At 37.2% G+C, this 22,453-nt stretch overlaps 1 protein-coding gene across 5 annotated transcripts in view; it reads left to right on the top strand.

Annotated features, from left to right (window-relative positions):
* MYO16 (myosin XVI) overlaps nt 1-22,453 on the top strand; it is a 360,734-nt gene that overhangs the window by 300,296 nt on the left and 37,985 nt on the right. For all 5 annotated transcript variants that reach the window (XM_027675110.1, XM_027675112.1, XM_027675113.1 and 2 more), the window contains exons 29-32: nt 2,585-2,681; nt 7,175-7,421; nt 9,235-9,542; nt 11,367-12,563. In XM_027675110.1, the coding sequence (XP_027530911.1) occupies nt 2,585-2,681; nt 7,175-7,421; nt 9,235-9,542; nt 11,367-12,563 (1,849 nt within the window). The remainder of the gene's footprint in view (nt 1-2,584; nt 2,682-7,174; nt 7,422-9,234; nt 9,543-11,366; nt 12,564-22,453) is intronic.

The raw sequence follows: 22,453 nt of genomic DNA, 5'->3' as shown, positions 1-22,453 counted from the left end.
AAAATAGTATTTATAATAACCACGTGATAATTTCAGTTACCCATATGAATAATAATTCAATTATTCTTACAGAAGAATTCTGGATTTAAGCAAGAAGATGAAGACTTTAGTAGTCAAAGCTAGTAAGAAGGCAAAGTCTATATGTGGTTTATCAAGATGGATGGAAAAATAGTTGTTTGATGAGCAGTTCTTACACAATTCAAAGGGTTTAATGACAGAGTATATGTAATGGGAAGAGCCACAGTGTCCTGGAAAAAAGTTGAAGGCACAAAAGTAGAATACTTTCTGGGAAGTCAGGAGAAAAATTAAATGGTTTGCTAGGAAAACATGAAAAGTTTTCTTGTTCATGATACAAGATTAGATTTGTAAAAGAAGCAAATTTAAACTGAAGAAGAAAGTGGTTGAACACTGTTTCTTAGAGTTTTTTGGTTAAAAAAGGGGACAAAGGGAAAGATTCCAAAGGAAATTTAGCATGGCATGGGAAAGAAGCAGATTCCAGAGTAGATGTAAGAGAAGGTCAGAGTGCTAAGATAACCAGGCAAATAGAGAATTTTGAAAGCACAGGAAAAAAAGGAAAACTTTTGTTGGAAGTCACCGGTCAAGAAAATGAGTATGAGAGTATGTCCCTAAGAGCAGAGCATGAGAGCACAATTGGATCTCCTTGAGATTGCCTCACATGAGCACGAAGTTAAAAATTGGAAGGCATGACCCAGGATAATCTATTAAATAAATATGAAAACATCATTTTACTAGGGTGTCTACCATTGTAGCTACACAGAAGCAAGATCTAGGAAAATTAATATTGTTCTGGAATAGTAACTCCAATTTACAAGCACAATGTTTATTCCAGAATAGATAGTCTGAATAGAAAAGTGACTCCAGGATACCTAAGTTAAACTACTGTGTGTCCCAACCCATAGCAGAGGGGTTGGAACTAGATGATCTTTAAGGTCTCCTCCAACCCAGACCATTCTATGATTCTATGATTTTTGTAGCTGCACAGTTTTCTAAAATAGCTGTTCCAGGCATTTTCCACCATGCAAAGGAAGCCTATTCCCTATTTTTGAGTTTATATGATGACAAGTAAAATGTGGGGTTTTATCTCCTTGCCTCCGCACACTTTGCTGTAATTCAAAAGGGACTATTTTATAGGGAAAAGAGATGCTAACAGAAAAAAAACTGAGAAATCATTCCAATTTTTCCATTTGAGTGCATCTGATTTTAACTAAAAGACTAACAGTTGCACCATCATTGTCTGTCAGATCAAACTTCAAAATTACAGACTTCTTTAAACATTTGATTCAAAATAATTTCTCTCTAGAGTAGAGAGAGGGGAAATCAAGGGACAAAAATGTGCCCCAATCATTTCTGAATGAGTTTAGACATGATATATATGTCCTGGCTTTCTGTAGTTCGACACTATCAGGATATACATGTGACAGTGTTTAGATTAAAAACAATTAGTTGAAAGGCTGTGCAAATAAGTCTACTGGTACCTGTCTCCCAGATCTAAACTAAAAAACAAAACAGGATCGTTCAGTGAGCTTGTGAGGTAAAAACAAGCAAAGTTGGAATGAATTTCTGCAATTTCAACCAGATTCATGTTAATTAATCAGTATGCCTATTAGCCATACAAAAGTAATAGTTAGGCAGAAGCTAGAATCTTCACTGGGTAGCATAGTTCTCTGTTATTGGTCCTTTTATTTCTAAGATTTGGAGGAAAGTTTCTCCTACAGAATTTCTGAGAAGAAAATGGTTTTATTGTTTATCTTTTTTTTTTCCAGTTACTTACTGGTTTTAGATTTTCTAGGTTGTAGGTGGTTTGGATTTTTTTAAGACTATTAGGAAGGAATGCTTTTGAAGATGATACGGAAAAGAATTTTATTGTTTCAGTGTGTTCAGAAGTTATCAAAAGTGTTTTCTCTTGATCTAACTAGCTAAACTTGTCTGTCACAGGGCAAGAGCATCTAATGATTGTTCTTTCACATCTAATGATTGTTCTTTCAAGAACTAGGTGAATTAAACCAAGCTACTACACAACCCCAGAATACGATCATACACTCAGTCAATACTTAGGAGATTATATTTCACAAATGAATCCTTCTGACTGCTTAGCCTTGATCCTAAAAGGAGACCCACAGCACAACTTCAGCAGGCAAGGCTGGGAACTAGGATTAGTAATTTTACTGGACATTAGGAAACATTGTCACTAATGACAGTGAGTTTCTCCTATCCTTTAACTTCAGTTAAATTCTTCCTGTTCCCCAAATGGCAGCTGTCTGTTACCATTTCCTGCTCCATGTGAGTTTATGTCTTGTCACCTTTCTCCATTCACACACCCCTCTGCTTTATAAAGGCTAAACTTTATTTTCTATTATGTTCTCTAACACATTAGCATAATTAGATTCAGAATGCTTTATTTTCCCCCAACCTATATTTAACTTAAAGATTGTAGTATTTTTTCTGGATGCTTTTGGAACTGACAGCTTGCCCATCCTTTCCAAACACATCCTTTCTTTTATTCAACCAAGCAATGCTGCCTTTTTTATTGATGATAAAGATTTCCCTACTGTTTCTATTCTAGATAGGAGTCCGAAAAGTGTTTCTTAAGTACTGGCAAGCTGACCATCTCAACGATTTGTGCCTTCAGCTTCAGAAGAAAATTATAACCTGCCAAAAAGGTAACAATTACAGAACAAGTATTTCTGAGGTGTCACTTTGTACACTGAGCAGAATGTTGTGTAACAAAAAGATTTTCTCCCCCTTGAATAGCTGCTGTATTTTATACATTTCCCTACAGACATATTTCCAGCTATCTACTTATACAGATTTTTTGAGATGATATTAACATTGGTGATGCTTACACTTTCTATCTGTCAAACGTAGTTTTATGACAAACTGTTGACTGTAATTTAAACTTAGAGGTTCTTGAATATTTTCTGTTTAAAGTATGCTCAGTGATTTTTCAAGGCATTAATATCACCTTTAACTTCTCATTGCAAATCAAATATTGTAACCATGACAGGAAATTGCAATATTTTCAAATATATTGATAGTAAATACAAAGCTAATAATTTAGTATGTTTAATTGTCTTTATTTTTCCCCTTTTCTTGCAGCTTTCATATTTGACTGCTAAGTTTTTTTATGTTTAGGTATTTTGTCCCTTTTATGCCTGCATTTTTACTAAGATCACACTGCCATTTTTTGGCACATTTTTAAAAGGAGGTACTATCGACTGCCTCCTGATTTCCACTTACTTATGTTCCATTTCCTATCAAAATCTCAAATAACTGCTGAAAATGTGAATATTGCTTTGTTTGAAGAAGCTTTCTTCACACAATTCGTTATTTATCTAATTGGTTGATGTGTGCAACAGTTCTCATTTTCACCTATTTAAAGGAAATTTAAAAGACAAAGTCTTTTCTTGTGGGGGGGGGTTGTCAGTTATATAATATTGCAGACTTAAGAAATATAAACTCCTTTCATTTTAACTCTCTGTTCTTCACTGTGAGCATGTAGTGAAAAAAAGAAAACAAAGAGAAAACCTGAAGGAAGTGAAATAAAAATAGTTCAGGAACAAATCTGAAGAATGACAGGCAACAGAGGCCACAGTTCAGCTGAGTTTATAACTTGGGCCTGATTTTTTAATGCAAATTACCCTGTTGTATCTGTGTGTTTTGAAAAGCAATAATGGTTTGTCCTCTTCCCCTTCTCATGCTGACTTATCAAAGAAAGGAAATATTTACCTTTCAGTGTCAAATTTGCAAGCAGAGTGCTTCAATATAACCCTACACCAAAATTTAAAACATCCTCGGATATGTTGATGTTTTGCAGAGATAAGAGAACAGACTGCCAAACCCTGCCTGAAGAATGAAGATAATAGGTCTTTTTGGCTCCTTACAAAATATTTTTCTTGGTTTTGCTTCTAGCCCTCCCCAGTTAGGGTAACTTGAAAAGTCATTTTCACCAAAATTATGTGTTCAAAGCTTTTTTTCAAAGCTATGGCTCATCTGCATGCTTTTTATGATCTGGGAAACCTGAGAAAATCAGGAACTTGGATGAGTAAGGAATGGCATTAGCTCATGAAATAAGCTGCCCTTTGCAAACAGGTTCCAACTCTTTTTAATTCAATCTAACTCGCAATCCCTTCCCCTAAATTTGGGGGGAAAAAACAAACCAAAACAAACCAGATAAGTCTTTTTTGTGAAATTTATCTTACACAGGCAAAGCAAGAGGTCAAACTAAAGTGAAAGTATGTGTAGAAACACTTTTTATTTAAAAATGGATCTGTGAGTTTAGAGACTTTTTCATATTTTTTTCACAGTTATAAGGACTACATATGGTACATTTTGACCTGAATCACTGTGAAAATTGCACCTGTAGGAAAGTCAGTCATGCTGAAGTTCTTCCATCAGAATTCATGTAAATGAGGAATTAATTTTAATACATTGTATACACAATAGTTAATTCATTTCTCTCGTAACCCAGATTCATGGTCTACTTGAATTTTGATTATTCTAATCCTTATCCTTAGATGAACTCTAAAGAAGTAGATATTTTTCTGCCCCGTGGGTGCTAACCTCAATTATTTTAATTTGCATAAGTGAGAATTCATTTAGATCTACATAAATGAGGAGCAAGTTCAGAAGACAATCATAGTACCGAGCACCCATATAGTAGTAGATGAAACTGAGCAGTAAAGGTCTAGGAGATGACAATTTCATTTCACAGCAGTTGTTTAGGTTATAAAATTGTGGGGTTTTTCCTATTGAACTGATGACAAAAATCTTTCAAATGTTCTCATAGGGAAGGAAATGTGGAGAAATGTCCATCTGTTAATGAAAAATCTGGAAATGTGTGCAAAAGTGGGATGTCTGTGCAAACCCTTCCTGACGAAGCTTTGTTGAATGTTTTTTCAAAACGTCTTGATTTTGATGAAAGTGCATAATTCAGAGTAGCTATACAGTGTCTAAATATTAGAACTAGCTCTACTGGATCTCATTTTACTAGGCCATTTTAGCAGGCTGTTCTAAACTACTCATTTATGCCTGCTGACCATTCTACCAGAGGACTGATCTCTGTGTTTCTTTATCCCAACCAACCTTGGTGGTAAAAGAAAACACGTACACACAGAGCCTTGTTACTTCAAAATAGAGACTTTCTTCAAATACCCTGTCTACTCTGCAGCAGATAGGTTTAAATAGAATAATTTAGGAAAAAGAAATTTTTTTATTATTAAGCTCTTTTGAAATTTTTGTGTTTGTGAGTAGTGAACTCTGATAATATTCTATGCATATATTCATTCTTTCACAACAGCAACATTTGGATTCAGACTCACATGTATATCCAGTGTGAATACTCTCATAAAATTCTCAACAAATAACTGTTCTATTAATTTCCTTTTCAACTAAATTGGGTAAGTGCATTACTGTTTCAGGGTTTAAAGAAGTCAGATTTTATGGAACATGAGTAAAGGAATTGAAAATGGCATGGGTGGTTGTGATTATAAAAGTGTAAACCTTCAAAGCTTCTTATTATAAATTATTTCAAAGTACCTAAACTTGAATACTTTCAAACCCAGTGAACTTTGTATAGAACCAGTATTAGTATGTTAACGTTAACCTTTCTTTTATCTCATCAGCTGAGAGATACACTGAGCATCTCTAAAAAAATCTTATTTTTAGTATCTAAACAAGGACGTAGAAGGTGATAGAAAATACCTTACATTATTACCCTATGCTTTAGCTGTTTATTTTATTCAATAACATCTTATATTCGTAGAAGACTAAATGTATCTTTCTCTGTTGACATTTTCCTTTAGATTATTTCAGCTTGACTCTTTGTTATTTAATGTTCTTCAGGGTTCCCAAATCTCAATTTAATTACATTGTTTAAAAGGCCTAATGAATTTTAACAAATCTTTTATCTTGCAATCTTAATATTAACATTTTCAGTATTTTTCCCCAAATTCAAACAAACATTATAAGCAAGCTATTGCCTGCTAACTTCACTTATGAAAAACTTTCAGTTAAACAGATTTAGAGGAACCGTAATAAGCAATGATGACATTTGACCTGGTTTTGATACATGTAAGTTAATGTACTGAAAACCAACAGTATTTAAGGCAAAAGGCAAATAATTCCAAAACAGATTCTTCCTTGTGAGGTACACAGCAGTGGTTCTAGATCTGGAAAGAAACGCGATCTTGTGGAACTTAAAAAAAACCCACCCACACAAATACAGTACCTTCACTTAGCTTGTGTCTTCCTTCTAAGCCAAAAAATACACTCTGAGAATATTGGTATCACCTGTTGCAGGTGCAGTGATTAAAATGGCACTGAATTCATCATGGCCACAGAGGTCCCTGTACCTTTCTGATCAGCTGTGTATTTCTGAAAATCCAGGGGACTAGGATTGGGTTGGGTAGGATTTGTTGTAAGGAGGGTGCATACTTAGGAAAGTTGTACAGAAGGATATTGTAGGGGATCCACAAAAATTGTTTCCCAGCATAAGGCTGACAAAGAGTGTGAAGAACAGGTCTAATAGATACATGAAGCTGATGCAATGCAGATGAAAATTTTAAACTGAAAAATGCAGACATGATGTGACAGATACATTTGAGAAATTTGCATTAAATTAATGTAATTGTTTTTGCTGAAAGGAAATGAACAATGAAAGGTCTTTAAGTCAAACGAAAAAATCTCTTGTTGGTTTTGATGGGATTTTAAGTACACTGAAATATTTAAAACATTTTTTCAAAGCTACCAAAAGCAAACTATCATTTAATTGCTACTGCATTCAATGCAATTCATTTATCCAAGCTTTTATTTTGAAACAAACCTTTGCAATATAAATGTATGCTTTCACAATCTGTAAAATACATCTAAGTTTCAGCTGTAACGTAATAAAAAATAACATTCACTGAAAGTAAACATTTTGAGTTGTGATAGCTCAAATTTATGAATTTACTGTCACTACTTTGTTTTAAGCACTGGCAGCAGAAAAGAGAAAGAGTTCCATTTTACTATGTTATTTATATGCTGTCATATTTCTTTCAGTCTTTGTATAAGACATTGACTTGCTCATATTTACAGTAGAACATACAGTAATATTAAGTTATTCACCAATTAATTGTCTTTCATTGGTCCATATTTTCTCCTTTTGCTATGGTAGTTGTCAGAGGATTTCTAGCTCGCCAGCGCTTGCTACAGAAGATGAGCATCAAACAGCAAGAGGTCACCTCAATCAAAAGCTTCTTGCAGAACGCTGAGGATATGGGATTGAAAACATACGACGCCTTGGTTATTCAAAATGCTGCTGACATTGCCCGGGAAAATGACCGTCTCCGCAATGAAATGAATGCTGCTTACCACAGGGAAAAGTTAGAGGCTAGAAATAGGCCAGAAGAAGGCCACAAAAGGTAAGATGAGAAACACCTGCTGTGAAGACTTAACGTGTCTCTTCAGTTTTTGGAATTTCTTGCTCTGCTTAGAAGACCATAGAAATGACTGAGGAATAGCAAGAGGATAATATACGCAACCCAATTAAACGTTAGGTCATATTTTTTTTCTGTATTTCCTTAAGTCTAGAAACTTAAGGAAACAGCTATATCCTATTCAGGGGACACTGAGCTTTAGAGGAACTTGTTAAAGTCTCTGGATTTTTTTTAAAGAAATATTTTCTAATTCTATGATAAATAGATTATAGTTTAACTTTCATCAAACCAAACAAGCAAAAGAAAAATTCCTCCAACTTAAAATTCCAACCTTGAGAAATTGCTGAGATAATGAAAAACAGCTAAGAAAGTGTTAAAATACCATAAAGTCCATACTAAGAAATTCTGATTACACATTGAACTAAGGAGATTGATTGTGAGGAGGATCCTTTTATCTAAAAATGGGCAAATGTTTTTTGTTTAACTCCCATCAGGAGTACCTGTTTTACGAGTCCAGTAAATGCTGGAAACCCTTTCTCTAGGAATTGAGTCCCTGATCTCTTTTCTCTCAGACAGCTGGATGGGTAGCATTAGCATTTGCAGTTAATCGGTATGTGTCAATAGCAAGAGTGTGTCTATAACTTGCTGGATATATAAATGTTTATTTTTCCATAGGAACTTAATTTTTAACCAGAACAACTCCCTTTGCTTTCATTGCTTTTGTCAGTGACTTTAATAAAAGTGAAAATGGCAGTGCATCTGCTTAATTAGCTTCAAATATCCCAGTGATTACATATTGGAGGAAATGCCTTTGTAGGAAAGACTGTAATTAAACATTACAGTGAAAACAAATTATCCACTGAGCACCATGCTTTCATCTTGTGCTATTTCATTTACTACATGGGCAGCTGGCTATATCCTGTGTATGAATTTCAGCTCTGCTGGTGATTTGCCATGCAGAAGTACAATTTAAAAAAACAAATACTTGGGGATTTGTTTGTAAAATTACAGTATAGACATCTTCCATCTAATACATTACTACTCTAAGTGGAAAAGGTTTCAATGTTTTGATTCTTGGAGGAGTAAAATGTTAAAAGAATTTTTGTTAAAAATCAATTTGTTGGAAGCAGCTGGAACGTTATTCTCAGTATGTATTAAAAAAAAAAGAAAAAAATAGAGAAAGTAAAATTCCCAAATTGCAATTGAAACAACTAAGCATAATGTCATAATAATAACAATAATTACTAAAGGTGATAATGAATAATTAAGTTTAAACTGGAATATATATAGATATCTGGGTGGAATTGTTCAAGCAGCCAACATAGCTGGTTAAAAAGGTCATCTAATATTTTAAAGATTTGCATTATCTAAATGGAATTTATAGTTATCTTTTTAGAAAATAATGATAAAGACTCAGCATTTGCTGCCTCAGTAACTTTCTATTAAAATGGGTTTCCCCGAAATTATCATTCAGATTGAAAACCCAGCTTTTGATTGTGTGTAGCAATCAAAGTGTGAACAATTCATTCAGCGAATGTCTGATCAACAATATGAAACTGCTTAAGCACGGCTGCATTTGTGTGAAAAAGGGCCTGTGCCCTGATTTATCATGAAACAGGAAATGGAAGAAAGCTAGCAGCTTGATCTGGATTTGTTTGTCAGAAGATTACTACACACATCCCCTCGACACAGCAGGGGAGTTGAGATTGTTTACCAAAAAGCTGTTGTTACGTTTGCATGAACAGGTTCATTGTTATTGCTTGAATAATGCATCTGGGCCTTTTTTCTGTGTTTTCAGAGCTGAAGACAAGGGTGGGAAGGTCTCTGAGGACAGCTTTGCCGGCTGTCGAACGCCTAAGCACTTTCATTCCAGCTCCGTCCCTGTCCCCATGGCAGTGGACAGCTTGGTACATTCTGCGGCTGGGTCATCCATCAGATCCCCCTCCCTGCACTCTGTTTTCAGCATGGACGATAGCAATAGCCTGCCATCACCAAGGAAACAGCCTCCTCCCAAACCAAAGAGGGACCCCAACACACGACTGAGTGCCTCCTATGAGGCTGTTAGTGCTTGCTTGTCGGCAGCTTCTAAGGAAACGGCTAATGAAGGTTAGGCATAAAGGCAGAGACAGTCACAAATGTTACTCTGGGTTATTGATTTATTCTTTTCACTTTGATCCTTTTAAACACACTAAAGGGCCTTTGAAAGGTCCTGCTTCCTTGAAATATTTTGGTGGCGGTAAATAGAATTAGCCAATTTGTCATTTGTTCCCAAATCAGCAAATAATACTCATGTGTTTTAATTGCCTAGTTTGTCAACAACCAAAACCTATTTGTAGAACTCCCTCTAGAAACAAATGATCTGTTAACTTGAGCTATTCTACCCCACTGACCATTTTATTTCGCCTTTTAAACTGTTAGAATATCTTGCATCACTAAAATAGAATGCTCGAATCTTGAATTTCACCTACTTAAACATTAAACTTTCTGCTACCTTTTTCATATGTTCATATTAGTAACTTATGCATTCGGGGGGGTTTATGCCTTTTTGGTTTTTTTGCCATAATTTGCTTACAATAATTTTTATTCTGTTTAGAAGGACAGTACTGCAAAAGTCCTCAAGTGTCTCAGTGCATTATGGTGCACATAGCATAGTTTTTAGCTTAGTTGTTCTATTCTTCTTCACCCTTGAAGTGAATGAGTAGAAGATGAAGGGAAGGAATGCATTCTGCTTTCCTTGATAAGCCTGACTTGTCATGCTTTCTGTAGAAGATCTTCTAAGCTTATCGGAAAAGATCCTCCAGGCTGGGTTTAAAGCCCTATATAACCATTCCCTAGTCCTGCATACAATGGATGAAAACATTTGCAGCTCCCTCTTGCAAAATTATTACTGTTCTGATGCCCAGTGCATTAGATGCAAGTCCATTGTTCTTAAACTTTCCCTTGCTCATTCACGCTCTGCGTAAGGAGAGATGAACTATGTCCCATATAGTTTTAAACCAGTATGGTTTAAGAAGGTCTGTAGTGACTTCATCTTCCTATGCCCAACTCTGCAAGAGATTTAACCAAAGAGTCCTAGCAGAGGTTTTTTGAAAGAATGGCAATTTATATGTGGTGGTCTTAAAACTAAGCTTGTATATACTCACAAAACAACTTAAGAGTTCTTCTTCTATGTATGAAACAATAGGGCAAGTTTCCCTACCATATACTCATTTTGAAAGAATTATGTCAGTTTCCTGATTCTTTGTCCAAAACCAGCTCTGATTTACACCATCTAATTTTAATCTTAAAAGACCAATCATCTAGGTATCTAGTGTCTCCACTCCAGACATGCCTAGTGGCTATGAAAAGACATCTAGTTTGGTTAACTGTATACTCAGTTGGGTATTTGCCCTTAGGCTATGGGATTCCCTAACGTTATAAATTATTTCCACACTTGCAGTTTGAAAGAAGAGGCGGGCATAATATCTGCCTATAATTAGAGTTTTATAGATATTGCATAAAAGGAGGATACTTCAGTTACTGGCAATCACGTGTCAATGTAGCACCATGCTGAAAGTCCTAGTTAAAAGCATGCTCCTCTCTCTTAGAGCACAAGGAGAAACAAGCACGTATTCCCACGTGTTACAGATCCTGTAATGCACATTTGGATTCAAAATATACCTCCTCAGATGTGAGTTCTCATCTTTTAGTGGCAGTAGAGACTACCAAGGCTGATTATAGGCCTAGGTAGCAAAGGCCTGTAGTTTGGAAGCTGAAAGTTCTGCATTTTGTTCATAGAAATATTTATACTTTTGCCTGCACCCCTGTGTTTTTGACTGCAGCTCATTGTAAAACTAAATGGCCAGCATTTGAGGGCTTAAGGTACTAGACTTGTGTAAGAAAAAACTGACTTTGATCTGTTAATAACACAGACCTTTTTCACTTTCCTAGTACTGACCCGTCCAAGGCCACACAGTGATGACTATAGTACCATGAAAAAAATACCTCCCAGAAAACCAAAACGAAGTCCCAATACAAAACTTAGTGGGTCTTATGAAGAAATACCTGGCCAAAAGCCTGGGGATGTAAAAAAAGCAAGCACAGTAGTTAAACCAGGTGGATATGACTCAGTACAGAGAGCAGCTTCTGCTGATGGGCCACAACGCGGTGTGTTGAATCTCTGTATGTCGCAAGAAGAGGAAGAAAATGAGCCTGTCTATATTGAAATGGTAGGGAATGCAATCAAAAGCAGTTCTGCTGAAGGAGAAAGTCCAGAACAAGGAGAGTCTGTATATGAAGAAATGAAGTATTTTCTACCAGAAGAAGGAAGCAATGGTAATGGAATAATTCCAATAGTGACTGGATCTCCTCCTCTGTTGTTTGAAAGCAAAAAAAATGTTCATGTTGAAGATGGAACATTGGATGGAAACAGTCAAGCAGCTTTGATCTATAAAGACTCCTGTGACATTCCAGCCCCTTTCCCTAACTTGCTCCCCCATAGACCACCACTTCTTGTATTCCCTCCAACCCCTGTCACATGTTCACCTGCTTCTGATGAATCACCTTTAACACCACTAGAGGTCAAAAAGCTTCCTGTCTTGGAAACCAACCTAAAATACCCTGTGCAGTCAGAAGGCTCAAGTCCATTATCACCTCAATACTCCAAAGGCCAAAAAGGGGAGAATGAAAGACCAGCATCTCCAGGCTTGGTGGTGTTCAATGTTTCCAGCAGAGTGACTCCACCTTCCACACCACCTCCTCCTCTCCCACCACCCCCTCCTCCTGTACCGCCTCCTATTTCCTACCGGGCTTCCACACATTTTGCATCTCCTCCAGAGACTTGCTCTAGTTTTCTGATTAATACAGGGAAAGCAGGTACAAACTCAGATGTGTCAAAAGTACCTCAGAGACCCAATCCTGCTCAGCTTGGATGCTCATCTTCTCCATTCTCCAAACTGCCTTACTCCCCGAAGGTGGCAAGAGCAGATCACAGGAAATTGAACTCAAATTCATCATCTTCGTTTCCATACAGCCCTACAAACTCAAGGTCATTGACCAGTCCCCTTGATGAGTTAACTAGCTTGTTCAACTCAGGACGGAGCGTGCTACGAAAATCTGCAGCAGGACGTAAGATCAGGGAGCCAGAAGGTAAGACAGTTCTCTGTGCTTTTGTATTGTGTATGTCTTTTGCATCAAAACTTTCTTACATTGCAAGCTGATAGACTGGGCAAAAATACAAAATGAAACCTTGTTCAGTTTGTGGTTTTTTTTAAAGAAAGGCCTGTTGTAGTCATAAGAAACATATACAAAAACATTTCATATAAAAATTATAGGTTTTAAGGTTTTGTCTGAGATATTAACTTTTCTTTTACCAAAATGTTTGTATGACACAAATTTATATGTTTTTTAACATTTTAGCTGTTTCAATAAAATAAACACAGATGTTGCGTGCGAAAATGAATTTCTGTTATCAATCTGTAAAAATATTTTGAATGAAATATATGGCTAGATGTTTGGTAAATGTACTTTATTCGAAGTCTTTTTTTTTAAGGTTTCATTATTTCAGTTCCATGAAGTTCTGAATTTGTTGATACAGCCTTCATTATTCTCCTAAATAAAGCTTAGTCAGAGAGCCATACAGTGAAGAAAATTTAAAAAGTTAAAAGTAAATAGCAGTTCTGCATCTCAATTACAACACTGACTTCAGTCTTCACATTACTTTTCTGATTAAAAAAAAATAACCAACTCTTGTATTGAAAATATTCAGTACGTTTTATATAGAAATTTCTCCTCATTGTAGCGTCTCCCAAACACAAAATTCAGAGTGAGAAAACCTCTAGACTGTTTTCTCTGCTTCTAAACTTCTGTCCAAACAGCTTGTCTTAATCAAGAGCTGTGTGCAGCATATTCAAAATAGGCAATATAGAATCATAGAATTGATTAGGTTTGAAAAGAACTTTAGGATCATGGAGTCCAACTATGAAGCCAACACTGCCACATCTACCACTAAACCATGTCCCTAAGTGCCACATCTATGCATGTTTTAAATATTTCAGAGATGGTGACTCCATCACTTTCCTGGGTAGGCTGTTACAATAATTGGCAACCCTTTCTGTGAGGACATTTTCCCTAATATCCAATTTAAACCTCCTCTGGCACAACTTGAGGCCATTTCCTCTTGTCCTATCCCTTGTTACTTGGAAGAAGAAACTAGCCTCCACCTCACTACAACCTCCTTTCAGGTAGTTGTAGAGAGTGGTGAGCCTTTTTTTTCGCCAGGCTAAGCAACCCCAGCTCCCTCAGCCACTCCTCCTAAGACTTGTGCTCCAGATCCTTCACCAGCTCCATTGCCTTTCTCTGGAACATACTACAGCGCATCAATGTCTTTCTTGTAGTGAGAGGCCCAAAAGTGAGCACAGGATTTGAGGTGTGGCCTCTCCGGTGCCAAGTATGGGGGCAAAATCACTGCCCTGGTCCTGCTGGCCTGTGTTTCTGATACAAGCCAGGATGCCACTGGCCTCTTTGGCCACCTGAGCACACTGCTGGATCATGTTCAATCAGCATCCCCAGGTCCTTTTCCACTGGGCAGCTTTCCAGCCACTCTGCCCTCAGCCTGTAGCACTGCATGGGGCTGTTGTGATCCAAGGACAGGACCCAGCACTTGTCCTTTTTGAACTTCGTACTGTTGGCCTCAATCCATTGATCCAGCCTATCCATATCCCTCTGCAGAGCCTTCTTGTCCTATAACACTCCCATCCAACTTGTCATCATCTTACCGGAGGACACCCTTTTGGCACACGGGGGTGGCCTGCTCCTGCACCTTTAAGATTTCTTTCTTAAAACATATCCAGCCTTCCTGGACTCCTTCAGGACTGCCTCACAAGGAGCTCATCAAGTAGTCTCCTGAAGAGGCCAAAGTCTGCCCTCCAAAACTCCAGGGTAGCAGTTCTGCTGACCTCTGTCCTGACTTCTCTGACAATCAAAAACTTACATTTTGTGATCCCTGTGCCCAAAATGGCCTCCAGCCATCACATCATCCACTAGTCCTTTTCTATTCACAAACAGCAGGTCCAGCAGGGCACCTTTCCTAGTTAGGTCACTCACCAGTTCTCCTGACTCACCAGTCAGGAAGTTCTCTACCACACACTCCAGCACCCTGCTAGACTCTTTTCTCTCTGCTGCACTGTCTTTCCAGCAGACATCTGGTAAATTAAAGTCCTGCATTAGAAGAAGGGCTAGTGAGTCTTCTCCCACCTGCTTTTAGAATATTTTATCTGCCCCTTCTTCCTGGTAGAGCGGTCTATAACAGACTCCCACCATGATATCTGCCTTGCTGCCCTCCTCTATGATTCTTTATGCGTAAACACTCAAGCCTTTAACCACAATCATCAAGCTTTAGACTGTCAAAACACTCTGTGACATACAGGGCTACCCCACCACCTCTCCTTCCTTGCCTGTCTCCTCTTCTGAAGAGTTTATAGCCATCCATTGTAGCACTGCAGTTGTTGAGTCATCTCACCACATTTCCATGATTTCAACTATATCATAGTTTTCCAGCTGCACAATGTGTTCCATTTGCCCATGCTGCATGCATCAGTGTAGATATACCTCCACTGGGCTCTTGATATGCCACCTTCTGGGGGGGAAACCCAAGTCCTACTTTAGAAATACAAAACAAAACAGTAGAGAACAGGATGGATTCTCATATTATTCATTGCCTATTTTCTTAAATATGTACTGTTCCAGTGATTTTAGTCTCATATCCGGATTTATGCAGCTATAATAAAACAGAAGCAGGTGATTGTTCTTGCTCTACACATATATATATGTCTGTGTGACACCCTACCTCTCTGTCCCTAAGAACCTTGACAGCCTTCAGCCAAAACTACTTTCAACCGAACACAACACGGAGATAAAGGTCTCAAAATTAATTGAGTTTTTATAGGTTTCATGAAAGTTAATGACTAGGTGGAGCTATCAGAGAAACCATGGTGGATGGAACCCTTGTGAATACTCCAGATTTTGCAAAATCTTTAGCTGGACCTTGCTTGTTCCTGAATGCTGGATTCAATCCTGTATGTTGAATGAGCTATGAACTGAGACTTCATCAATTCTCGACCTCAAGAGAATGTTTTGTTTGTTATTTTAAGTATGCAAATTGATGAAATTAGTAAAGGAGTTATTTTTGTAGTTTTGCTTGCTTTGGCAAAATTACTTAATGACATTCACTGCCTATATATATATATGTAGAAAGCTTTACGAGGGTTTTTCATTGGTTTTGTGGTTGGTCTTGTTTTGTTTTTGTAAGTTGGGAGTTTGTTTTATTATATAGGTTGTATATTTTTGTCTGCTGGGAAGTAACTATTAAAGTCAGTTCTTTGGATGTATGTTCTCAAGGCTCTTTTAATGTATTTGGTGAGGAATTGTGGTAAACCTACTCCACACAAGTAAATTTACCTTAAAAAAAAAAGTTGCTATGGGATGGAAGATTTTTGAAAATGCAATTATCAACTAAATGTGACCAAGATAGAGTTCAGCTTGGGTCTCATGTGAGTTGAAACTAGTGCATTAACAGGGGCTACCATAAAAACCCTCTAAATTTACCTTTCAGAGGGAAAATGTACTTCTGAATATTTCATCAAGGCAGCACTAAGTATGAAAGATCAAAGTTCAAGAAAGATACACAATAAAAACCCTGAATCAATATTTTATGAGCTAGGAAGCTACTGTATACTAAGTGCAGTTACATATGAATAGTTCAATGATAAGTGTATGGATTGAAAGTAACTAAAATACAGGTGTGTGTGTTTTTACAATTTGCCATTTTTTATGTCTTTATCTATTTTCTATGGCAACAGCTGGAAAAATATTATTTAACCTTTCATCCAAAGTAATAAGATGGCAGTCATCCGAGTTGACTCTTTACGTGTTATGTAAAATTAGAAGATGTCACGTGTTACTTTCGGATTTTTTTATCACCTATTGCCCAATGCATATTACGTTCCTGGAGGACTCCTCCTTTTCTTTCTGTCATTTGTAGTATTTTATTTATAGGAGATGATACAGTAAAAAAAAATTAATAGAAATTCATTAAAATTGAAGGCATGGCCTAGAGCAGCACTCTATAATGTGCAGTTTCATTTTTTTCCATTAGTTATTACCTACCAACAATCTTAACTAAAACCAGAAAGTAAAACTGTGGGCCATTTTGAAGTCATGGAGAGTAACCTATGGGAATCAGGAAGTTTCAGTGTAGGATCATCAGCCTTGGAGATAAAAGCCTCCAGCCAATATACATGCAAAACAAAGAGATCCCCCAACATGCCTTCCTCTTGCCTGGAGAAGTAATTTCAGGGCCTGAGAACACTGATGTCCTTTTGGCTTCTGACCCCTTTGTGAGAAAAGCTCATCCAGAATTACAGTAGAACACATTTGTGGTTTTCTGATGGGCTGAAGAATTATTGTGAACTGAACTGAGAGCACTCTTCTTTCACAAAGGCAACAACAAAAAAAATCAAATGGCTACAACTTTCATTACCTGGTGGGTTAGCCCGGCCACTTTTTTTATGCAACAGTATTGTCTACTGGTTCAAGCACTGATCAGGATCATATAGTATGCAATTTCATGCAAAATACCTCGTGTAATAAGTGAAGTTTTCTGCTCTGCAGAGCTTATAGTTCAAATAACCGTGAGAACCGTTACAGAATAAAGTGATTTCTCCAAGGTTGAAAAGAGTTGTCATTGAAACTGCAGCCGTATTGTTAGACAGGGGTTTGTTTTTACTCCTTAAAAAATGAGACTTGAATCCAGATAAGCGATAATACACACACACAAATTTCTTCTATTCTCTGTAATGTCTAGAATTAGAAAATTAAGTTAGCAAGACAGATTGAAACTGAATGGTCATGTGCAGAGCCCCTACTCAAATATTTTTAGACTGGACCTGAGATTTGAAACTAGACCTCAAACAAAACCACAATCCTTAGCAGGGTATAAAAATATTTTTTAACTATCAAATGTATAAGACAATCCTTATATAAGGAAAAGACAATTACATGTTTAAGCATTTCATATTAAATATTTGTGTTTCTCAGCATGGATGAATGATACTTGGATTTTGCTAGGTCATAATGTTATTTCTCTTGATTGGTACAATTGATATTCAATTATTCCATACAAAGGAGAATCATTTCCGCTTGAGAGCAAAAGATAGAATAAATCCTAACCAGTCATCCATGCTCAGATTGACAGTGAGTATTCATCTGGATTCTAAAGAGAATGGAGAAAGGAACTATGATTTTACCTTAACCTGGGTGAATTTCTTATCAGGATATTGAGATAAAGACACAATGCTTTCTCTCCTTCCTGCTTGTTGAGAAAAGATTGGCACAGATACTTAGCTTGTGTGTCTGAGCAAAAGAAAATGTGCAAGCTTGCAACCCCACATCTGTGTGTGTAAGGAGGAAAATTAGGAAGACTTTTCCTTTATGTAGATCACCAAGTTCTGTGAATTAGTGTTTCAGTACAAGTAGATCTGTATATTCAAGTCTATACAGTCTTCAGTGGCCTATTCCTTTCCAAAACCGTTTGGTAACTTTTATGGTAACAACAGCAAAGGCATGCAAACTTTAGATTGTTAACAAAATGCCAATACCGTTCAAATGTTTGTCCAGTATCATTGGCATCCATTAACTGTATGAATCCCTTCTTTATTTGCTTCCTAAGTAAGGTGTTTCCAAGGCAGGTAGCTTCACCTATCAGTGTCTTATTCCACATTCTCCAGTTTAAGCATTGGAAGTCACAGGAGGATAGTTACAACTGACAAATGATACAGGTATTTAGATGTACCTAGTTGGGAATAAAGCTTGCCAAATACTCTTTATTGAGATTGGCTTGAACTTGGAAAATAACGAAATTTAGTGCGCATGTGTGGGAAGTACTGTCCTGTCAAAGGCAGGTATCCCTTTGATAGTTAGTAAATAATTTCCCTTTGTCAGCAGATTAGAGCAAGGTATTGTGTAGCTAACGTTTCGACAGTGGATTGCACATTAAATCCCTACTTGGTTTTCTGAGATGAAATCCCAGTCCCTTACCCTCTAAGCCACTCAGCTTTTCATCTTAAGCAACTTAATAAAGATAATAATCATATATGCATCTCATTCATATTGTATAATGAAATAGTTTTACTTTCTTTGTGGAAAAGCTAATAATTTACAAACCATGAGGAACAGAGAAAGCTGTGTTTTCACCTTTTATCTTTTACCTGTGAATGCTGGAGGAATGATTGCATGAGGCATTGAACTTCTACTACATCTTTCAAGTAAAATTCTCAAATTGTTAAGATTTAAATCAGCTAAGCTTCACAACACTTCTCAGAAAGAGATTAATATCTGTTTATATAATTGCCTTAATTAGCAGGGAGTCAGGGTGACTTTCTGTGACTAATTTTCAGATCAGATATCTAAACACAGGAAAGTCATCAACTTCTGATTCATAGAATCATAAAATATGCTTAGTTGGAAGGGACCCATCAGGATTATTGGGTACAACTCCTGCCCCTGGCCGGGACACCCCGAGAATCACACCATGTGCCTGAAAGTGTTGTCCAAATGCTTAAAGTCAGACAGTCTTGCTGCTATATGGGGAGCCTGTTCCAGTGCTAAACCACCCTCTGGGTAAAAAACCTTTTTCTGCTATCTAATCTAAACATTCCTTAATTCAGCTTAATGCCATTTCTTTGAGTCCTGTCACTGGTCATGAGAGTGAACAGATCAGTACTTAATCCTTCTGCTTTGCTTCTTGAGGATGCTGTAGACTGTGATGAGGTGTTCCCTCAGTCTCCTCTTCTCTAGGCTAAACAGACCAAGTGACCTCAGCTACTCCTTATAAGGCTTCCCCTCTAGGCCATTCACCATCTTCATTGCCCTCCTTTGGACACTCTCTAACAGCTTAATATCTTTCTTATATCGTGGTGCCCAAAACTACCACAATATTCAAGGTGAGGCTGCACCAGTGCAGAGCAGAGCGAGACAATCCCCTACCTCGACCGGATGGTGATGCTTTGCCTGGTACCCCCCAGGACAGGGTTGGCCCTCCTGGCTGCCGGGGCACTGCTGACTTATATTCAACTTGCCATTGATCAGAACCGCCAGGTCCCTTTCTGCGGCCCTGCTCTCCATCCTCTCGTTCCTTAGTGTCTACACGCAACCAGGGTTGCCCCATCGCAGGTGCAGAGTCCGGCACTTTGCCTTGTTGAACTTCCTATGGTTGGTGATTGCCCAGTCCTCTGATTTATCAAGGTCTCTCTGCAGGACCTCCCTGCCATTGAGGGAGTCAAAAGCTCCTCCCAGTTTAGTGTCATCAGCAAACTTGCAAATTCACTATTTGCTACTTGCAACTCTCAATCTGAATCTTTTGCAGTAGGTACAGAAAAGTGGGAGGAAGCCAAAGCAGTGCTAGTCAGAGTTTAATGTGAGTCATTACAAAAAGGCCCATTCTTGGCTAACCATAGATTCCCTATGCAGAAAATTACAAAGGAGGAGACAGAACTGCTGGCAATATAGTTGCCATCCAACCCGTGCTGGGTGATTTTTCACAGGAAATAATTGTGGTTTCCATTATTGCAGCAGAAAAAGAGGTTAGAAGAGTCTAGAGAAAGTATACTTCATTCCTGTTTTCAGAATATTTATGAACTTTTGTACAGCCTGAAAGATATCACCTTAATCTGCAGTCTTCTCCTCAGCTATAAGTCTGCCATTATCTGGATAACGTATCACAGAAAAGATCTGTTGTTTCAGGATAAACACAATGTACCAAGAATAATTTTCCATTTCAGAATATCTGAAAACTAGTATATTTAACTGCTGAAGAGTGTTTTGGTTTTCTAATATGACTTTTTTTTTTTCACTGCAGCATTTCTCTTCCTGGGTGATTTCACTGTTTGCTCTTACAGACTAAAATCATGTAATGTGGAATTTGCTTTGTTTTTCTGTTCTGACATGAGAAAAAGGCTTTGCATGTGATTACCATAAACAATTATAACCTGAAGATTATTAGTAGAACAAAACAAGTCTAATTTTTAGGTCAAAAAAAATAGGTATTGTCATAAAACTTTATATTATTTTGCATTTTAAGTGCTTGTATTGAAAATAAAATCAAATCCCTAGCAGTCTTCCATACAATTTCCAAAACTTATATCCACGGAAATAGACGTTGAAGGAGACTGTGAAGCCCCAGAATTGCAGAGGAAATATCACTGCATTTTTGATTTCCATTGATCTTATACTGTAACTATCTACAGCTTTTGGAAAAGGATACTGAAGTAGGCAGTTCCTTGGTCTAACCCAGTGCAGGCTCTCTCATGTTCATACTTTGTCACTGCTGAACAGGAGGAAAGCTGAGGAGAAATAATTGCACTGACTTCTCTGTTCCTTTTACATGGTCCATTTCTGAGAACTGCAGGCATTTCTTTTAAATTGCTGACTCTGTTTTATATCGTTTCCATTGAGTTGGATTTACTTTGTGTCCCCTTCATCCTGTCTGATATTTGAACACAATAACCACACCATACTTAGTTCAGCTTAGTGCATTTCAAACCTATAGATTTTAATAATATCCCACTTTTAATAATGACTTTAATCATTCAGGTAGACATTTACAGGATTAGTATTTTCACAACAATGTATTTTCTTCAACATCTGATGCAATACCATGGTTCGAGATTCAACAGTGGTTCAGGAAGCTGTCTAATTACTAACAGTGTTGTCAGCTTGTCTAAATAGTAAAAAGTCTTCAGGATTTTTTATTTGTGATTCAAGATGCAAAACCACAAAGGGCTTTGTTTAGGAGCCGCTACATCACTAATCGTAAACCAATTGTGAGAAATTAGCCATATCTGAGAGATGGAAATTGAATTGTAGCACCTTTACATTCTTGATACCAAACAAGAAGATGGGTATTTGTCAGTAAATGTCATGTCATTTCATTTTACAGGACTACAGGCATTTGGAACATAGTGGAGAATGAAATATAGCCATGCATTTTAGTGGAGGTCTCTAGTTGAATTCTCAACTTGAGTGAGAAGTCACTTCAGATGCTTTTAACTTATTTACGTCCGTCTCAGCATTAAATCTTTTTTTGCGTAGAACCTCTGTATAGAACAATAATTCCATGTCACAGAAAATGTCAAGATTATGACATTTATATTTGTTTTGCCCTGAAATGAAAATCAAGCATTCTAAAATAGTGTGCAGAAATAAATATTCTTTTATGTCCAGGCTTTCACAAATGTTCGTAAAGTATTGAAATTGTCTGCCTCAAACATAGTAAAATGTTTGATACTGAAAATGTCAACAACTTAAAGTGTTGACTTTTTTTTGGACCTAAATAAGTTCAAGAGTGGACATTTCAACACTGGTCAAGTTGTCATTTAAAGATATGTCTGCACAACAACAAAAGCTGTCTTACAAACAAGCCAAACTACTTCTAAACTCACTGGCTCAGGTATCCGAGACAATGGCTATGCAAATTCCAGCCCCTAAGTGATAACCCAAAGTTATTGGTAGGAGTCATGGAGCTCACCATGAAACTATGAAATTCTATAGGCCTGCATGAGTGGATTGTGTTCTAGTTCCAGCATTGGCATTTTATGGGGCTGGATGGAGAAGCGAGAGAAGACAGTTGGAAAGAGACTGGGAAAAAGACCTGGTCATAAACATGAGGGTGCCCTGACTCTCATACTCTCTCCACACTGCTGCACTCTGCTGTGAGACGGTAGCAGAACATTTGGAAGTGGAGCACTGGAAGTAGGTGTAGGAGTTTATGACATCTGTCTTCTTCCTGGCCCTACAAGTGAGTGGGAAAATACAGAAGCCTTCAAGTTCAGTGCTTTTTTAGCTTGAGTTTTCACTCTATTTTAAAATGAAAAACATGAAAACTAATTTCTTACTCTTTGAGGTGAATTTTTTAAAACAAAACCATATTAAAATAGACTTGAAGTTCTAAATTTCGTTATTTCTCTTAGCTCTTTCCTTAAGGG

Source organism: Neopelma chrysocephalum, unplaced genomic scaffold (assembly GCF_003984885.1).
Source record: "Neopelma chrysocephalum unplaced genomic scaffold, ASM398488v2 Primary Assembly neopelma1_25, whole genome shotgun sequence".
In the NCBI taxonomy this organism is placed as follows: domain Eukaryota; kingdom Metazoa; phylum Chordata; class Aves; order Passeriformes; family Pipridae; genus Neopelma; species Neopelma chrysocephalum.
The sequence above is the reverse complement of the archived record's forward strand: the minus strand, read 5'-3'. Positions and strand labels throughout refer to the sequence as shown.